This window comes from Ischnura elegans (genome assembly GCF_921293095.1).
Source record: "Ischnura elegans chromosome 13 unlocalized genomic scaffold, ioIscEleg1.1 SUPER_13_unloc_1, whole genome shotgun sequence".
Classification (NCBI taxonomy): Eukaryota; Metazoa; Arthropoda; class Insecta; order Odonata; family Coenagrionidae; genus Ischnura; species Ischnura elegans.
This window is the reverse complement of record NW_025791657.1, coordinates 3,018,495-3,035,021: the sequence shown is the minus strand read 5'-3', so window position 1 is coordinate 3,035,021 and position 16,527 is coordinate 3,018,495. Positions and strand designations below refer to the sequence as shown.

General features: G+C 39.7%; 1 protein-coding gene across 3 annotated transcripts in view; it reads left to right on the top strand.

The window, feature by feature from the left end:
• The window catches only part of LOC124172441 (zinc finger protein 16-like), a 109,403-nt gene extending 99,946 nt beyond the window's left edge, over nucleotides 1-9,457 (top strand). For all 3 annotated transcript variants that reach the window (XM_046551878.1, XM_046551879.1, XM_046551877.1), the window contains one exon: nucleotides 7,611-9,457. In XM_046551878.1, coding sequence (XP_046407834.1) covers nucleotides 7,611-9,328 — 1,718 coding nt within the window. In that variant the 3' untranslated portion in view covers nucleotides 9,329-9,457. The remainder of the gene's footprint in view (nucleotides 1-7,610) is intronic.
• Nucleotides 9,458-16,527: the final 7,070 nt, after the last annotated feature.

Sequence of the window (16,527 nt, the reverse complement as noted above, 5' to 3'; positions counted from 1 at the left end):
CGTAGAAAATGACGATAACCCTGAGTAAATGAATTGGTTGTTTTAAAAATCATAAAAATTGTGCAACATTTTCTTAAACGTAAATTCCGGCAACATCCATTCATATTCATTCTCGGAATGAACCCATATCAATGAATATATCAATTGATGAATCGATATTGATATCACGATTAGTAAGACAAATAGAGATTACTATAAGCAGAATTTTATAATCTACTGTTGAAATTCTCTAAAAATGTTGTTCAATGTAGTGTGCTTTCTATTTTTTTTTATCATGATCGAGTATTTTTGCGTTAAGTGTTTCGCATGGCGATCCAAAGCATCATCAGCTCCTGCATTACTTGTCAAGCAATGACGTGCGTACTCTTCACGCTGAGAAATGCATTTTGATGCACCACTGCTATAGAAAGAGAGATGTGGCATGAGTGTAAAAAGGTCAATGTTTGATAATAATTCAGTAATTAATGAATTTGGAGGTTTACACACTCGGAAAATACTAGGAAACGACTTGCGGGTTGCTCTATGGCAAAACATTGAGCGTAATACACAGGAAAGCGCCACAATTTCAGGTTTAATAACCAAATAGTTTTACCTGTATTTCCTCGGATGGTACCGGAACCAGGAGAAATCGTCGTGCTAAGGAGGAAAGTACGTACTTAGTACTAAGTTCCACTGAATATGAATATCGGCCTATAAGGTTGTTCCGTTTTCTTACGAGGTCTTCTCGTATTAAGGTTTTATGAGGCTTCTCTTCTCTCCTACTCTTCTCAGGACTTCCTCATTACTAACTTGGTCGGTCCATTTGACCCTCATCATTCTTCTGTAGCACATTTCCAAGGACTCCATCCTTGCTTTCTCCGCTGCTGTCTTTTTCCATGCTTCACTTCCATATAGGAGCATACTCCAAGTGCAGGTTCTTATAAACTGTTTCCTTACATCCATGTTTAAATTTTCAGCTGTTAGCAGATCACCATAAGGTGGAATGCTCTCCTTGCATGGGCTATTCTGCTCATAATTTCTTTCTTGCTTCTCCCATCGCTAATGATCCTGCTTCCAAAATAACAGAATTCATCCACCTCCACCAGTGTTTGCTTCCCTATTGAAATGTTTTTTCTTGACTTCTTCTCTTCTGTTACGTAAATATCCTTGTATTCTTTGTGTTTATTTTCCGTTGATATTTATTTATTTCCCTACCCTGATTTACATTTTCAAATCCCTCTCTGTTTCTGCTACGGGGGATGTCATCGGCAAATCTTAGCATGCTTATTTTTTCTCTGTGGATATTCACTCCCAAAGCCTTTTGTTCGGACTCTGGACGTTTGTGGCACTGATGTGGTGTGAGATAGTGCTGGGAGGAAGTCACGCCTGAACGATGGCAGGGAGAGGTTGGGCAGATTCCATGCTCCCTTATTAGTGAATCAGTGCAAATGTATTCTTTGTTCTTAGAATCCTGAGATGTGAATTGCAGCAAAGTAAAATTATAGTGATACAGTCCACTATACTTCATTACAGCACCAACACCTTTTCTTTGATTTCATTAATTGCTTTTTCGATGTAAATGTTGAAAATTACAGGTGACAAAGCACAGTATTGCCTCACTCCTTTCCTAATTCTTGCTTTGTCACAGCTGGGCCCTGATTTTATCACCGCTGTTTGGTTTTTGCATAAACTGTTGGTGATTTTTCTGTCATTATAGAAGAAAGAAGTGCGACAAGGCTGTACATTGTCACCCGTAATTTTCAACGTTTACATTGAAAAAGCCATTAAGGAAATCAAAGAAAAGGCATTGGGAGTGAATATCCATGGAGAAAAAATAAGCATGCTAATATTTGCCGATGACATAGCCGTTATAGCAGAAACAGAGGATTTGAAAAATATTCTGATTAATATGGGTAGGGTAATGAGTAGATATCAACTGAAAATAAGCACGAAGAAAACCAAGATCTTAGTATGCAGCAGAAGAGAAGAAGTCAAGACCAACATTAAAATAGGGAGGCAAAAACTGATAGAAGTGGATGAATTCTGTTATTTGGGAAGCAAGATAACTAGTGACGGGAGAAGCAAGAAAGAAATTATCAGCAGAATAGCCCAGGCGAAGAGAGCATTCCACCAGAAGAGAGACCTGCTTACAGCGGGAAACTTAAATATGGATGTAAAGAAACAATTTATAAGAACCTACATCTGGAGTATGCTCCTATACGGAAGTGAGGCATGGGCAATGACCGCAGCGGAGAAAGCAAGGATAGAGGCCTTTGAAATGTGGTGCTACAGAAGAATGATGAAAATCAAATTGATCGACCGAGTTAGTAACGAGGAAGTCCTAAGAAGGGTAGGAGAGAAGAGAAGCCTCATGAAAACCTTAACCCTTTCGAGACCGCCGAGTTTTCGTCTTAGCATGACTGCTGTACCGAGCCCCAAGAAACTCTTCTTTCTCGTGGTACGGAGCAGTTTTGAGGGCATTCGTTAAGAAGGGTCTAGCGGATTATTACACCCTCCGAGCTCCAACCTTTTTCGCCCCCTCGCAGCGGGGACTCCGCATTATCCCGGGCAGCGAGGGTTGATGTGCTCCCTCCTTTCCGGGTTTACGACCATACCTGCGGCATTGGTTCGCGGTCAACTTATGGATTGCTTATATGGATTTTTCAAATGGATAATTGTTGCTTGCACGTAAATTGCAGACTTTGAATTGAATTCCTCATTTTTTCTGAGCATTGTCAAATTTTAAACGAAGTTCTACGGTCAATTTTAACGGATTTAATGCATCAATCAATCAATGCATAAATTTCAATGCCAAATATATGCTCCTAAAATTTTTCTTATCGAATTCAAACCCTTCCAAAAATCTCATTAGCTATTTCTCCGAAATGCATTACTCGAGGTAAAAAAATCCTTGCAAGAAAAGCTCTTTGTCTGTCACAGGGCAACCTTGGTATCCCTTGGAAAGTACGCTCCACTCGGGCATTTAGAACACCTGTGAAGCTTCTCTGGAATTGCATCAATCAGTATAATTATATTTTTTCTCGGAATTTTTTAAATCCCTCATTTTGTTTGGAAAATACGCTCCACCACGGGCTGAAATAACTCATGAAGACCTTCTTTGGAATTCCACCCATCAGTATAGAAACGTATTTCTCAGAATGGGTAAAGTTCATTCTCGTTCACATACCCACAATTCTTTTTGATTATAAAGTTTCTCTTCACTTCTGTCTCAGTCGTTCTTGGGTTCAAACGTTTGTGGTTCTCATTCTGCGAGTGATAACTTTACTGTATTCGTCGTGAGAAATTGGCAGTGTACCGCCAGTGTTTTTTAATCTCTGTTTGCTGCGGCTGGAATCATGGCGAAGAGATTGAAAACGGATGAACAGATATTGGAGATTTTGACCCGCAGTGGTAGTGATGATGGAGACCTGTGCTTCGATTCCGAGGACGATGATCTGGGAACGGAGGTTGCCGGTGAATTGACATCTATATCGCTGCCCTCGACATCCAGGATATCGCGGGAGCTGCACTTCTCCGCGGCTACGTCTGATGATTCCTCGTCCGATGCGGAGGAAAATGCTCCCAAGAAAAGGAAGATAAGTGATAAAGGCACAGTTTGGCGAGCCAAAGATTTATCGCCGAAGATATATAATTTTGATTCTTCCTCTTCTGGCTGTAAGGCAGATCTATCTGAAAACTCGACAATTTTAGAATTTTTTAAAATTTTCTTTTCCGAAAATTTAGTGCAGTGGTGGAACAAGAAAATGGAAATTGACTTTACAGGAAGTATTTCTCAAGAAAACTTGAATAAAATTCAACAAATTACGCAAAAAAATATTTTAAAAATTTCGGTTAAGAATTATCAGTCGTAATATGATAATTACACTGAAATCGAGATATAAGTTAATAGTTATCGTAGAATTTCGTTTAAAAATTGTAAACGCTGCTCAAAAGACAAACAATTCATTTCTTAGTTTATATTTCTTGAGAAATGAACAAATATTTATTTCGAAAATTGACTCTATAAACAATTGTATGACCGCTGTCCCTTACCGCTGAGAGGGGTTATAAAAGACGAAGGGCGCGGGTACCTGCTCCCGGATTCGGAGGGTTAATCCTAAACCCCGAAGCGTTGGGTCCCGAGACAAAGGCGACCTAAACCCACGACCGTCCTGAAAGGGGGAGAGCTAGAAAACGTATATATACGGGTTTCGTTTTCTTGACCGGGAAAATCTCACACGTACATATACGCCCGTGGTCTCCCGGGTCAGGAAACGTCCACACGTATATATACGTGTACGGTAGGGAAAAGGTTAATAAGAAGACGGAACAACCTTATAGGCCACATCTTGAGACATGATGGCCTGATAAAGACAATCGTCGAAGGACAGGTGGAAGGCAAGAATGGAAAAGGAAGACCTCGAACAAAATATATGGAACAAGTAAAGAGAGATGTGAAAGAGAAGAAATACGTAGGAGTGAAAAGATTAGCTGATAGGAGAACTGAGTGGAGAGCTGCGTCAAACCAATCCTAGGATTGTTGACCAGTGATGATGGTATAAAGAACTCCAATTTCTTTTAGGATTCCAAGCATTGTGTTCCAATCCACCTTATCAAATGCCTTCTCTAAGAATGAACGTTGGTTTGTTCTTCCCCATTCTCTTCTCTATGAGCAGCCTAAGAGCTAATATTGCTTCCCTTGTTTATGTTTTTTTCAGAATCCAAATTGGTCCTCATCCATGTACTTTTCTGCTCTGTGCTCTATGCTTCTATCTATAAATGATCCTTGCCGGTATCTTCAACTAATGTGTGGTCAGTTTCATGGTCCTTAAATCATTGCAGTTCTCTGCTCTTTTAGTCTTATGAATTGTGATTCCTTTATGTGGTTCCCCACTATCCTGTAGACGGCCTCTACTTTTCCATGTTTAAGATTGTTTTGTACATCTTCACGAATATTTTTCATCCATGCTTCTCTAGCTTTCCTCACTTTATTACATATTTCGTTCCTTACTTTCTTGTTACAAATCGGCCCTTCCTCTGTTTTCCCAGCCTTGTATTTCATTTCTTCAACGAGATCCAATACTTCCTGTCTGATCCATGGGCTTTTCATGATGCCTTTTCTTTTTGCAAGAACTTCCGTAGCTGCTGCCTGCAGACCACTTGTAAGGGTTTTCCAACTCTCTTCCACTGATTTATTGAACGTATTTTCCCCTATTCTATTTTCGACAGCTTCTTTAAAAGCCAGTTGATCCTGAATCTCCTTCAATTCCTCTAACTGCCATTTATTTTTCTTTGCTGCTTTATTCAACTTTTTTTAATTTTAGGGGACTTTCATCATAACTAAGTTGTATCACCTGTCGATATCTGTCTCTGGGTAGCTTTTGCAGTCCTTCACCTAGTTCCTGAATTTTTATTTCACTAGAATGTAGTCGATTTGGTATCTTCTAAGGTCTCCTGACATCTTTCATGTGTATCTTCTTTGCGGAGGATTTTATAATAAAATGTGGGCAATCACTAGCCTATGTTCAGTGCAGAATTGAAGTAGCCTTTCTTTGCGGTCATTTCAATTTTCTAATTCATATTTCCCAGCTGTCATTCCGTCTTGACATTCGCTGAGGACAGCATTCCAGTCGCCTAAAATAATAAGATTTTCTTCCCCTCTTTGATAACTTCCGTTATACCTTGGTAGACATATTCCACTTCTTCATCATCATAGTAACATGTGAGCATATAAGCCTGCACCCTGACAGTAGCTACAGGGTTATTTTCTAACTAAACTATTACTTTGCTTTCATTAAACTGCAAGAGGCCTGTATGAAAATTAATTTATGAGAAATTTAAAATTACAGTTTAAGATAGACTTGTGAGGGCAAATTTAGGAAATGGGTAAATTATATGGGAAAATTCAGAAAATTGAATATCATTGTACTAACTGGAAAGCAATAAATTCTGCCATTTTTGCCAAAAAAAAAATAAAAGGAGGCTTTTATAAGAAAATTGTAATAAGGAGAAATTATACCTTTTTTACTTCTCCTTAGCCCTTTCGCACCGGACGTCGGGTGGAGCCGACGGGCATTTTATATGCAGAACACCTGACGTCGGGTATAGCTGTCGCAAACTTTTCTACACAGACGATCTAATGTCGGGTATAGCTGTCGTGGGGGATGGGAAGCGACCGCAGCGGTAGCTATGGTCGGTGGTATTCAGGCCCGGCCGGAGACCGAGCTTAGGGAGAGCCTTGTGCCTCCCCTTAGGCAATCGTGCCCGACCCTCCCACTCATTTATGATCCTTCCCACAGCAGGAACTTGCGGTGAAGTGCTTGAAACGGCAATGGTTTTTGCAAAGAATAATTTGTTGCAAACTCAAATTTTTTATTTATTGTAATGAATTCTTCGTTTTGTTCTGTGCGTAGGCAAATTTTAAATGAAATTTTAGTGTTATTTTTAACGAACTTCTGATGTGAATGCTTTAATACCTTGTTCTTTCATCTTACGGGATGAAAAATATGTAAAGGGGAGATGCTGTTGTTTTATTGTTTTATCGCTCATGAATGTTACAATCCAAATAACTTCCTACATTACATACCTTTTATTTTCTGATCCATTCAATTTCCCCCGAGTAATTACTAATACGCCGGTATTCCAAAGTAATGTTACTTATATATCCAACTTCGTACCTGCGTTGTATGCCCTATTGTTAGCTACTCATTTTGGGTAGAACATGTGCTCAGCTGCCTGACGATGTCTCGGGTAAAGTACGCGGAAAAACCAAACCTTCCGCTCTCACAATGATATCGCACGTGCATTCATACAGTCCAGGTGTTGAGCGCTAATGACATTTTCGCCGAATTTTTCGATGGCCCTCTCCGATTCAAAGAAAAGCGATCCTCAAAATACTATTGTGCTAGTTCTTTCATAGGTTTTCAGGCTTGCATTCCTTTTTCCCTACCCTTTTTCCTTTATTGTTGAATGCATCCTCAACTTCTATGAAAACGTTATCACTTAAACCTATTTCTTAGTACTTATGCCTGCCCATACGAGAATGCATTCTCACTCTAATTTCTCACCTTACCTTCTAAAAATCTCCAAACATCTAACCTTCTGTAAAATGAAAAGGTCCTAACTAGGTTATTATCAACGCTAGAAACCCGTTTAAAATTTCACAATGCTTAAAAATATGTCAGTTATTATTATGTAAGTGTAATTTCTCAGAAATCGTAATCAATAATTATTTATAAAAAACACCGGTAAAATAATAAGTTGACCACGGACTCCCGCTAAGAAAGGGTCCAAGGGTCGGGTGAGAGGCAGGGCGCCCAATTGAGTTGGGTCCCAAATCCGAGGGACGAGTGTACCCGGCCAACTCACGCACAAAAAAGAGCTCCATATAGAGATTTTTAAAATGTTCTTATGCTACTCGTAGCGAGGTTAAGTTTTGCTTTCGTAGTCTCCGGCAGGAAAGGGTTAAATTTAATCTATATAGCAACTAATTTCATCATCCTTTGAAGTAGCTACCTCTACATCAATAAAATAACTTTTGTATCATTCTAAAAGGACTTGTAGGAATCATGTCACCAAGATATAGTTTTCATATACAACTGTGATAATGTTAATGTAAAATTCTTTTTCAGGGCTACCAGCTCCTGTCATATCGCACGTGGGAATATCTTCAGCTCCATATCTGCTGGCAGAAAGAAATGTAAGGATTGATCTAGGCTGTGACCATCTTCCTCCCTCAGCCTCAGTGACACCCCTTGAATCCAAGTCTGGAGCTTCTCGTGCAGAGGAAGGAACGAATGTGATTGAAAATGACTTTGAAGAATGTGGCACTTCTCATCCTGATAAGTTAACAGCGTGCTTATTTCCTGATGATGGACAATGTTATACGAAATACATTCATACATCTAAAATCAGTGGAGATGGAGCCAGAATGAATTTTGTTGAGGATAGAGGTGGTTTTGATGCACTAAATACCACTGATACCCTTAGCTGCATCGAAAGCAGAGAAAAAATAGGGAGTGGCACTGAGGCGGTCATGGGAGAAAAGGAAGAGGTAAGTAATTGCTTTAACATAAATCCAGAGAATTATCGCAGAGCAAAGAGTAGATCATATCATACCTTCAACATCAGAGGTGGATTCAACAGCAAAAGTGAGCTGAGCAAACATCTCGAAACTCATCATGTTGCCAGAAATTCAGATGTTGATGCTGAATTGTCAGCGGGAGACGATGAGTCTATGGAAACCATTGTGTCAAATGAAGAAAGTGATATTTCTTGTCAGCCTACAACCTCCAGAACGATAAAAGAGCTGAAGATTAAGAGACAAGGGAAGAGACGAAAAGGAAATAGGCGCATTGAAAAAAATTCTGGTGGAATGGGGGAGAGGGAAAATGTGAGAAAAAATAGGAAAACTGGCACTGCACATATGGAACTGTGCGCACAAAATTTTTCTTCAAAGTCATACTCTCCTATTGAAAACCGCCGTGATCAGGAGTGTGGGAGTTCAAGAGAGACAGTTTACTCATGCAAAGTGTGTGCTAAGACTTTCACTGAAAGTAGAACCCTCAGTGAGCACATGTTAACGCATTCAGGAGAGAATTCTTATTCATGCGGAATATGTAAAAAGTACTTCTCTGGATGTGATTCATTAAGTGAACACATGCACATTCACTCACGGGACAAGCCTTATGCATGTGATGTTTGCAACAAGTGCTTTTCCAAAAAGAGCCGCATTGTTGACCACGTAAGAACGCACACAGGAGAAAAACCGTATGCCTGTGACGTTTGCAACAAGTCTTTCTCTCAAAAGGGCAACCTCGTTATGCACAGTCGCTCACATTCGGGAGAGAAACCTTACGAATGCAATATTTGCTCCAAGTGTTTCATTCAGAGTTCTGACGTCACCAGACACATGCTCACGCACACCAAGGAGAAACCTTATTCCTGCAGTGTCTGCAGCAAGTCTTTTAGTCACAGTTCTGACGTCACCAGACATATGCTTACGCACGCCAAGGAGAAACCCTATTCATGCAATGTCTGCAGCAAGTGTTTCACCCAGAGGCACAACCTGGAAGAACACGCACGCACTCACACGGGAGAGAAACCTTATGCGTGCAGCGTGTGCGGCAAGTGTTTCCGAAAGGGTGGTCATCTCACCGATCACATTCGAACACACACCGGAGAGAGACCATATTCGTGCAGCAGATGCTGCAAATCTTTCACTCATAGGACCACCCTCAAAAACCATATCCTTACGCACACACGAGAAAAGCCTTATGCATGCAGGGAATGCGGGAAGTCTTTCTCTCGAAAGGAAACACTTGTCACGCACTTAAATGTACACAAGTGATATACCTTATCCTTTCAGAACCACCCTCAACAACCATATCACAGAGTATACATATACAGAGGGGACAAACCCTAAACTTAATGAATATTACCTTAAAATCCTCAACAACCTATACACTGACAGTTATAAAATGATGGCGTAAATATATTGCCAGGTAGCATTTATAAGGAAGTGTCTTTTAATAAAGCCAATGCGAAATGACTCACGTGGCCATCTTCAGTGTAAGATCATTACGTTACATCTTTCATGGAAAGCCAGCGCGCATTATGAAGTGGATATCATCAGACAGAGAAGAGTGAGCGAAAATGTCTGTTACTTACATTACATCACAAGATTCAACATGCATTAACCTAAAATTCTCAGTCTCTGTCCAGTCCTCGAGGAGAGAGAACTTACCTTGCCGTAGCTCCCTAAGTGGAAGTTGAACCGTTGACCATGGTCAGGGAGGGGAGTAAGGTTACAGTTTTGAAGTGTTCCGAGTGCAAGAAAAAGCTGAGAAATGGCGTGCAATGTGGGAAGTGCGGGAAATGGTTCCATTTTAAGTGCTCCAGATGTGCGATTGAGGACTGCATTAAAGAAAAATGGCAGTGTTTTCAATGTAATTCGGAGTCAGATATGTTGCAACAGAAGGAGAAGGAAAGGATAATTAAGAGTCTGAAGGAGGAGATATGTAGGCTTTCCTCCCAAATGGAAGCGCTGAGTGCGGAAAATGAAGTTTTGAGGGTTATACTTCATCAGAAGGAATGTTGTATTAGTTGCAATTCTGGGAGCATTGGTGTTGAGGGTTCCTCGAATGTGCGCGAGGAAGTGACTTTCGAGCGGAGTCAATGCAGGCAAGCAGTTAGGGTGACAAAGAAAGCGAGTAAGGGAGCAGAAACACCCGAAGTTGGGAAGAAGGACGAGAATGGGAGACCTCCGAAAGAAGTGGCGGAGGAGGGGAAGGGAGCGCTTGATGGCCCACAGATGGGTGGAGTCCTTCCTGGAAGTGCAGTAAAGAAGGGCACCCCAAGGGTACGTATTATGGGGGACTCACTACTGAGACATGCTGCGGCGATACCGAGGCTTAAAGGGTATGTGGTCGATTGTTTCCCTGGTGTGAGAACAGAAGGTCTGGAGAGTATCATTGGAAGAATGAAGACCGAAGAGAAGACTAATGGTGGCAATGACGAAGTGGTGGTCATTCACGTTGGGACAAATGACGTGAAAAGGGCTAGAACAAGTGACCACGTGGTGGGGGTGGGTATGGGATATGTGCACAGCTGCTAGAACGGCTTTCAGTTCGGCAAAAATAATCATAAGTGGGATTCTGAGAAGGCGAGATGTGCCGGACAGAATCATAGATTATATAAACGAAGGTTTTGATTGGGTTTGCAAAATGAAGGGGATGTTCTTTGTGGATCCGAACTGTTGGGTAAAGTCAATTGACCGTGGAAGAGATGGGCTGCATTTAAATAGATCCGGATCGCAGAAGTTTTGAAAACTAATTTGTGATGTTGTGGAAATGTATTTGTCGGGAAACTAAAGAAGGGACTTGGTGGTGATGATCATAATGTTGATCACAGTGGGGAAGTTATTGTGAAGGGTGAATTGGAAGGTACAGGGAAACAATATTGTAATGAAATGAGTAAGTCCGTTTCAGACGGTAGTGAGGGTCCCTATATGGATACAGGGAAAGGGGTTGCACTAATGGGCAGGAGTGCAAGTGATACAGACGTAATAGAGGCGTTAACAGGAGGTGCTGAACAAATAGGAGAGTTCTACAGCGATGTAAATACGCTAATGTGCAGCACATCGGCGGGAAATGTCACCATCCCCAATACTTCACAGCACCAAGGTAAGATCTTAAAAATTCTTCAGGTTAACTGCCGCAGCATAAGAAACAAAATTATTGAATTTCAGTCGCTAATTGAATTATGTAATCCTGACTGTGTAGTAGGCACTGGGTCGTGGCTTAAAGAAGATATCAACTCGAAAGAAATATTTCCAGATGAGTTCAATGTATACAGGAGGGACAGGACTGACAGGGGAGGGGGGTATTCATTTGCGTCAAGTCAAACTTATTGAGTAGCCTAGAATGGGTAAGGGCAGATTTTGAAATGCTGAGCGTAAATATATTTACGAAGGAAAAAGGAAAACCCTTAAATTTAATTGGACTTCACAGAAAACCGGATGAGGATATGAGTATACTAGAGGCTTTGGCGGATGCGTGCGCCGAAAAACCGAACAAACAAATCCTCATAGCAGGGGATCTTAATCTGCCAAATCCCAACTGGGATGGTAATGCTAAAGGCAATGGCAAGGTTCAAAAACTTGTAAATAGACTAGTTTATGAAGAGGGATTCGAGCAGCTTGTGAAGGGACCAACGAGAGGAAGTAAAATATTAGATGTGTTCCTCATAAGGCCATTTAAGGGTGTTCAAAGCTTTGAGATAATACCGGGTATAAGTGATCACTCGGCGGTTTCTATTGAGCTAGAATTGTCACCCACTATGTCAAAGAAAAAAGTTGAAAAATTCATCGGGAACTATAAGAAAGGAAATGTGACGGGTTTTAAAAACATGCTAAGAGAATATTTTCCAAAATGGGCGGGTCAAGGTGCTACTTTGGATGAAATTTGGAATTATTTTAAGAATATTTTGCTCGAGTGTATAGAAAAACTTGTGCCTAGGAGAAGGCTGAAACATAATAGCGATCCAGAGTATTATAATGTAAATATAAGAAGACTGAAAAGGAAGGCAAGGCGTGTGTATAAACAAAGAAATTTAAGCCCTAAAAACCTTGAAACTTATAAAAATATAATTAAAAGATTTAATATTGAAAAAAGGGAAGCATGGGAGAGCTATCTGGTGAATATGCTAAGCCAGAAGAATACTAATGAATTTTTCAAATATATTAGAAGGAAAAAATATATTAATAACGACATATCTATGATCGTGAGTGAAGGTGGGAAAGTTATTTTAAGTAACAAAGACAAAGCAAACGAACTAAATAAGTGGTACGCTAGAAGCTTTAAGGATAGGGATGGTAATTTTAATTTAAACTCTAACACCGAACATTGCGAACCCTCATTATTATTATCTAGCCGTGGACAAAATAAATTAGACTATATTAGCGTGACAGGTAATGAAATTTTAAAACTAATACGGAAACAGCAGAGAAATAAATCAATGGGTCCTGATAATGTGTTCATGGATGCATTGAAATTAGGGGATGAAGCAATAGTTCCTTACATTAGAAGACTTGTTGTAGTCACACTAAATAATGGGGTCTTACCTTCCAAATGGAAAATGGCAACCGTCATACCCATTTCTAAGGGGGTGATAAAACTAAAGTAGATAATTATAGACCAGTAAGCCTAACGTCAGTAGTGTGTAAATTAATTGAAAAAGTTATCGCTGGGTACTTGCGCGAATTTTGGGCCACAAATGATTGGCTATTCAAGTATCAACACGGGTTCAGGAAGGGCTTTTCTTGTGAGACCCAGTTACTAGGGTTATCGCAAGACATTGCTGAAGTCCTGGATCAAGGCAGTGAAATTGATGCGGTGATCATTGACTTCAAAAAAGCTTTTGATACAGTGCCACACGTTCAATTGATAGAGAAAATTAGTAGGCTACAGATAGATGATAGGATTAAAGTATGGATTTAGGAATTTTTGAAAGGTACATCTCAGACGGTAAGAGTAGGTGAAGGATATTCTATGGACATAGCGGTAACATCAGGGGTCCCGCATGGAAGCGTATTAGGTCCGCTATTGTTTCTAATTTATATTAATGACATCCATGTGGGAGTTGACTCCAATATACGACTTTTCGCAGATGATTGCATAATCTACCGTAGGATCAAAGCCTGGGAAGACCCGTGTATCCTTCAAAATGACCTGAAAAAAGTATCTTCATGGATAATCTCCAACAAAATGGATGTGAATACGGGAAAATGCAAGCAAATTACATTCACGAGAAGGAGAAACACGGAGAGTCGGTCATACAGCTTGCTCGGGGAAAATATTTCCAAAGTTAGGGACTTAAAATACTTGGGGGTAAATTTCACATCTAATCTTGATTGGGGAGTGCATATTGATCAGGTGGTAGGGAGATCATTTGAAATTCTGCATTGGGTCATGCGGAATATAAAAGAGAGCAAAAAAGAAACTAAAGAAATGGCCTACATGACCATGGTTCGTCCTGTACTTGAATATGCAACTTCTGTGTGGGATCCCTACTATAACAATGAATCTTCTAAACTTGAAAGGGTTCAGCGAAAGGCAGCCAGGTACACTCTAGGGAAACATGGAAGAAGGGAAAGTGTATCAGCAATGCTGGGGAGCTTAGGATGGAAACCTCTAAAAGTGAGAAGAACCATTAATAGGCTATGCGGCGTATACAAAGCATTTACAAAAGAGCAGGGTTGGAATGAATTAGGTCTAATGCTGGGTTCACCCTGCTACATAGGAAGGAAAGACCATAAATTTAAAATTCAATTGAAAAAACAGAAAACAGACATTTTGAGAAAATCCTTCCTACATAGAGGAATAAAAGAGTGGAATGACCTACCTGAAGTGATTTTTAAGATCTTCCCTTCAAATGCCAAAATTTTTAGGAAGAAGTGTGAAGCACTGACCTATTGATTAGTACATAATGGTTCAAAAAGAGAGTTTGAAGTTGGGTCAATGCACATTTTTAGTTGTATTATATTAGAATAAATGCATTTAATGGATTGTTTTAAATTGTTTTATTGGGATAATGTTAAATTCTTAGTTGTATGAGATTAGAATAAGGGCATTGTTTTTATCATGGATATGTATTCCGGTTCTGTTTCCTTGTAATATGTACTTCCTGATTTTATGTTACCACCCGAGATTAAGGTCGACTTGTAACAATTTATGTAATAATTATAAAAAAATAATAATTAATTAATTTTAAAAAAATTCATTCACATTCACTTTAATTGATGTTATGGTATATACATTCATGAATATTATATTATCTTAAACGCTGAATTTTATTAATATTACCTTGAAATCTAATGACCTCTCCAAAGGAGGCCATAAAATAATGGAGAAATATTACGTCAGGTACCAAATTTGCCCAAGTTTCCTAATATGTATCCAACGTGGGATTATCTACCTGGCCATTTTTACCGTAAGCACAGAGTGGATATATACAGCGGGGACATTCGGTGGCTGTACCATACGTTTCTCTGTAGTGATAAATCGCACGGCGGCCATACTGAAAATAAGTAAAATTATGCGGCAAATTCAAACCAAATAGAGCTAACGACTTACCATCCACAGAAAAAGAGGGTTTAAAATTCAAAGTAGCCAATTTATTTCTTTAATAATAAAGGTAGAGCAAGGAACGCCAAATCGCACGCACAAATCCGGCAGTTATTATGTAAATAACTGAGTTTTGTTTTCTAAATCCGACGGACGACATCGAATCGACCATTCTTTGGACCTGCGCCAACATCACAAGTTCTTATCAAACTTTTTCGACAAATTCGTTTCGCATGCAAAATAATACTCGAATATAAGTTTAGTTTCTTCCATCAGCAATGTAACTCAGAAAAAATGTGAAATTATTTACCTCACATGGTCTTTAGGGAAACTGAAGACACTCAGCTTTGCTTCCGTCATGCCCGCATTTTTTTTGCAGTTAATGGTTGAACACCAAACAAAACTTTTTCTCCTCGTCTTATTTTCCACTTCCTTCATTTTCCACGTTTCTTTAAAACACTAGCTCACTACGTGAAAGCATTGAAGAAAGGAGGAATAAAAAAAATTTGTGCGACAACACTCCACGCCAAGCGCAAATGATAGCAACCAAATAGCAACTCAAGCCACGTTTCCTTATTTAGAACATGGTGAAATGCGCAATGAGCTGATTACCACCTTCAGCCGTTTTGTCCTCTCTGTATATCCCTACTCTGAGACCATATCCTTACACACAAGCGAGAAGAACTTATACATGCATGGAATGAGGGTGTCTTTCCCTCGAAAGAGCCACGCATTTATGTATACACAAGTGAGAGCACTTATTCTTCCAGCAGATTCTGTGAAGCTCTCACTCTGGTAGTACATCTACTTGCACGTGGCATGTGTACTAACCATGAAATTAGTAATCAGTGATAATGAGGTACACAAGAGAGATGGTGAAACATGTTATGTGATTTCATGAAGGAGAAACCGAATCATGTAATTTTCGAGTTCCGGTATGTATTTTGAAGAAGCGCGGTAGTGAAAGAAGCACAAGGCAGCTCAAGCATGTGGGGATCAAATCACCCACATACCACATTTTGAATGAACACCTCCGTAATTCTTCTCGCTCTGAAGTAATATCTGCCCCATCATTGGTCCCACTATCCTCCCGCACGAATTTCCACGATATTTCCTTCATTTACAATGCCTTAAATGGCAAGTTCCGATCCTCAGATATGCTGCCTTTCTTTTCACTCCACATTCCCACCCGCGCATTCCGTAATCACCACCTACTACACCAACCTAAATTCCGTCTTTCTCTCTCTCTCAGAGATCACTATTTTACGGACCTTCTACCTCCTTCAATGCCATTTCGAGTACTCACCCTTCCCTGAATCTTTCAATGCCCGTAAGATTATTCAAGAGGCAGCTTCGAAAAGACATCTACTGAATCCCTTTTTTCTTTTTTATATCCTTTTTATAGTTTTTTTATAGTTTATATTTGTTGAAGCTGTAGATTTTATTTTTTGTATTCAATGTAAAGGCCATTTTGGCTGTTTAAATAATAATTTAATAAATAAATGCTCATAATTTTCTACACTAACAAGGGGAGTATCACAAAACCGGATCTCAGATTTTAATCAAACTTAAGTGCTGGGGTCCAGCAGGAGCTGTCTAAATATCACCCCCAAATTGGTTTTTATAACCAATAGTTAAACAATAAACGCAATTTAACATTTAAAGGCATTATATATTCCCTTCGAAACACGCTCCTAATGAGAGCAAAATGCAATTCAGTGGTTACGCTGCACGACTCTTGACCGGAGGTCTAAGGGTCGATTCTCGCAGTCTTTAATTTTTTTTTCATATTTTCTTTTGCCTTTCATTTCACAGTAGCTATTCATCATTATTTCCATGATATTTCCCGAATATTTTCTTTTCCTGCTTGGAAATCTTTTCATACAGTGCGGCAGCATCTGCTGTTTTTCAATTTTTTTCACAC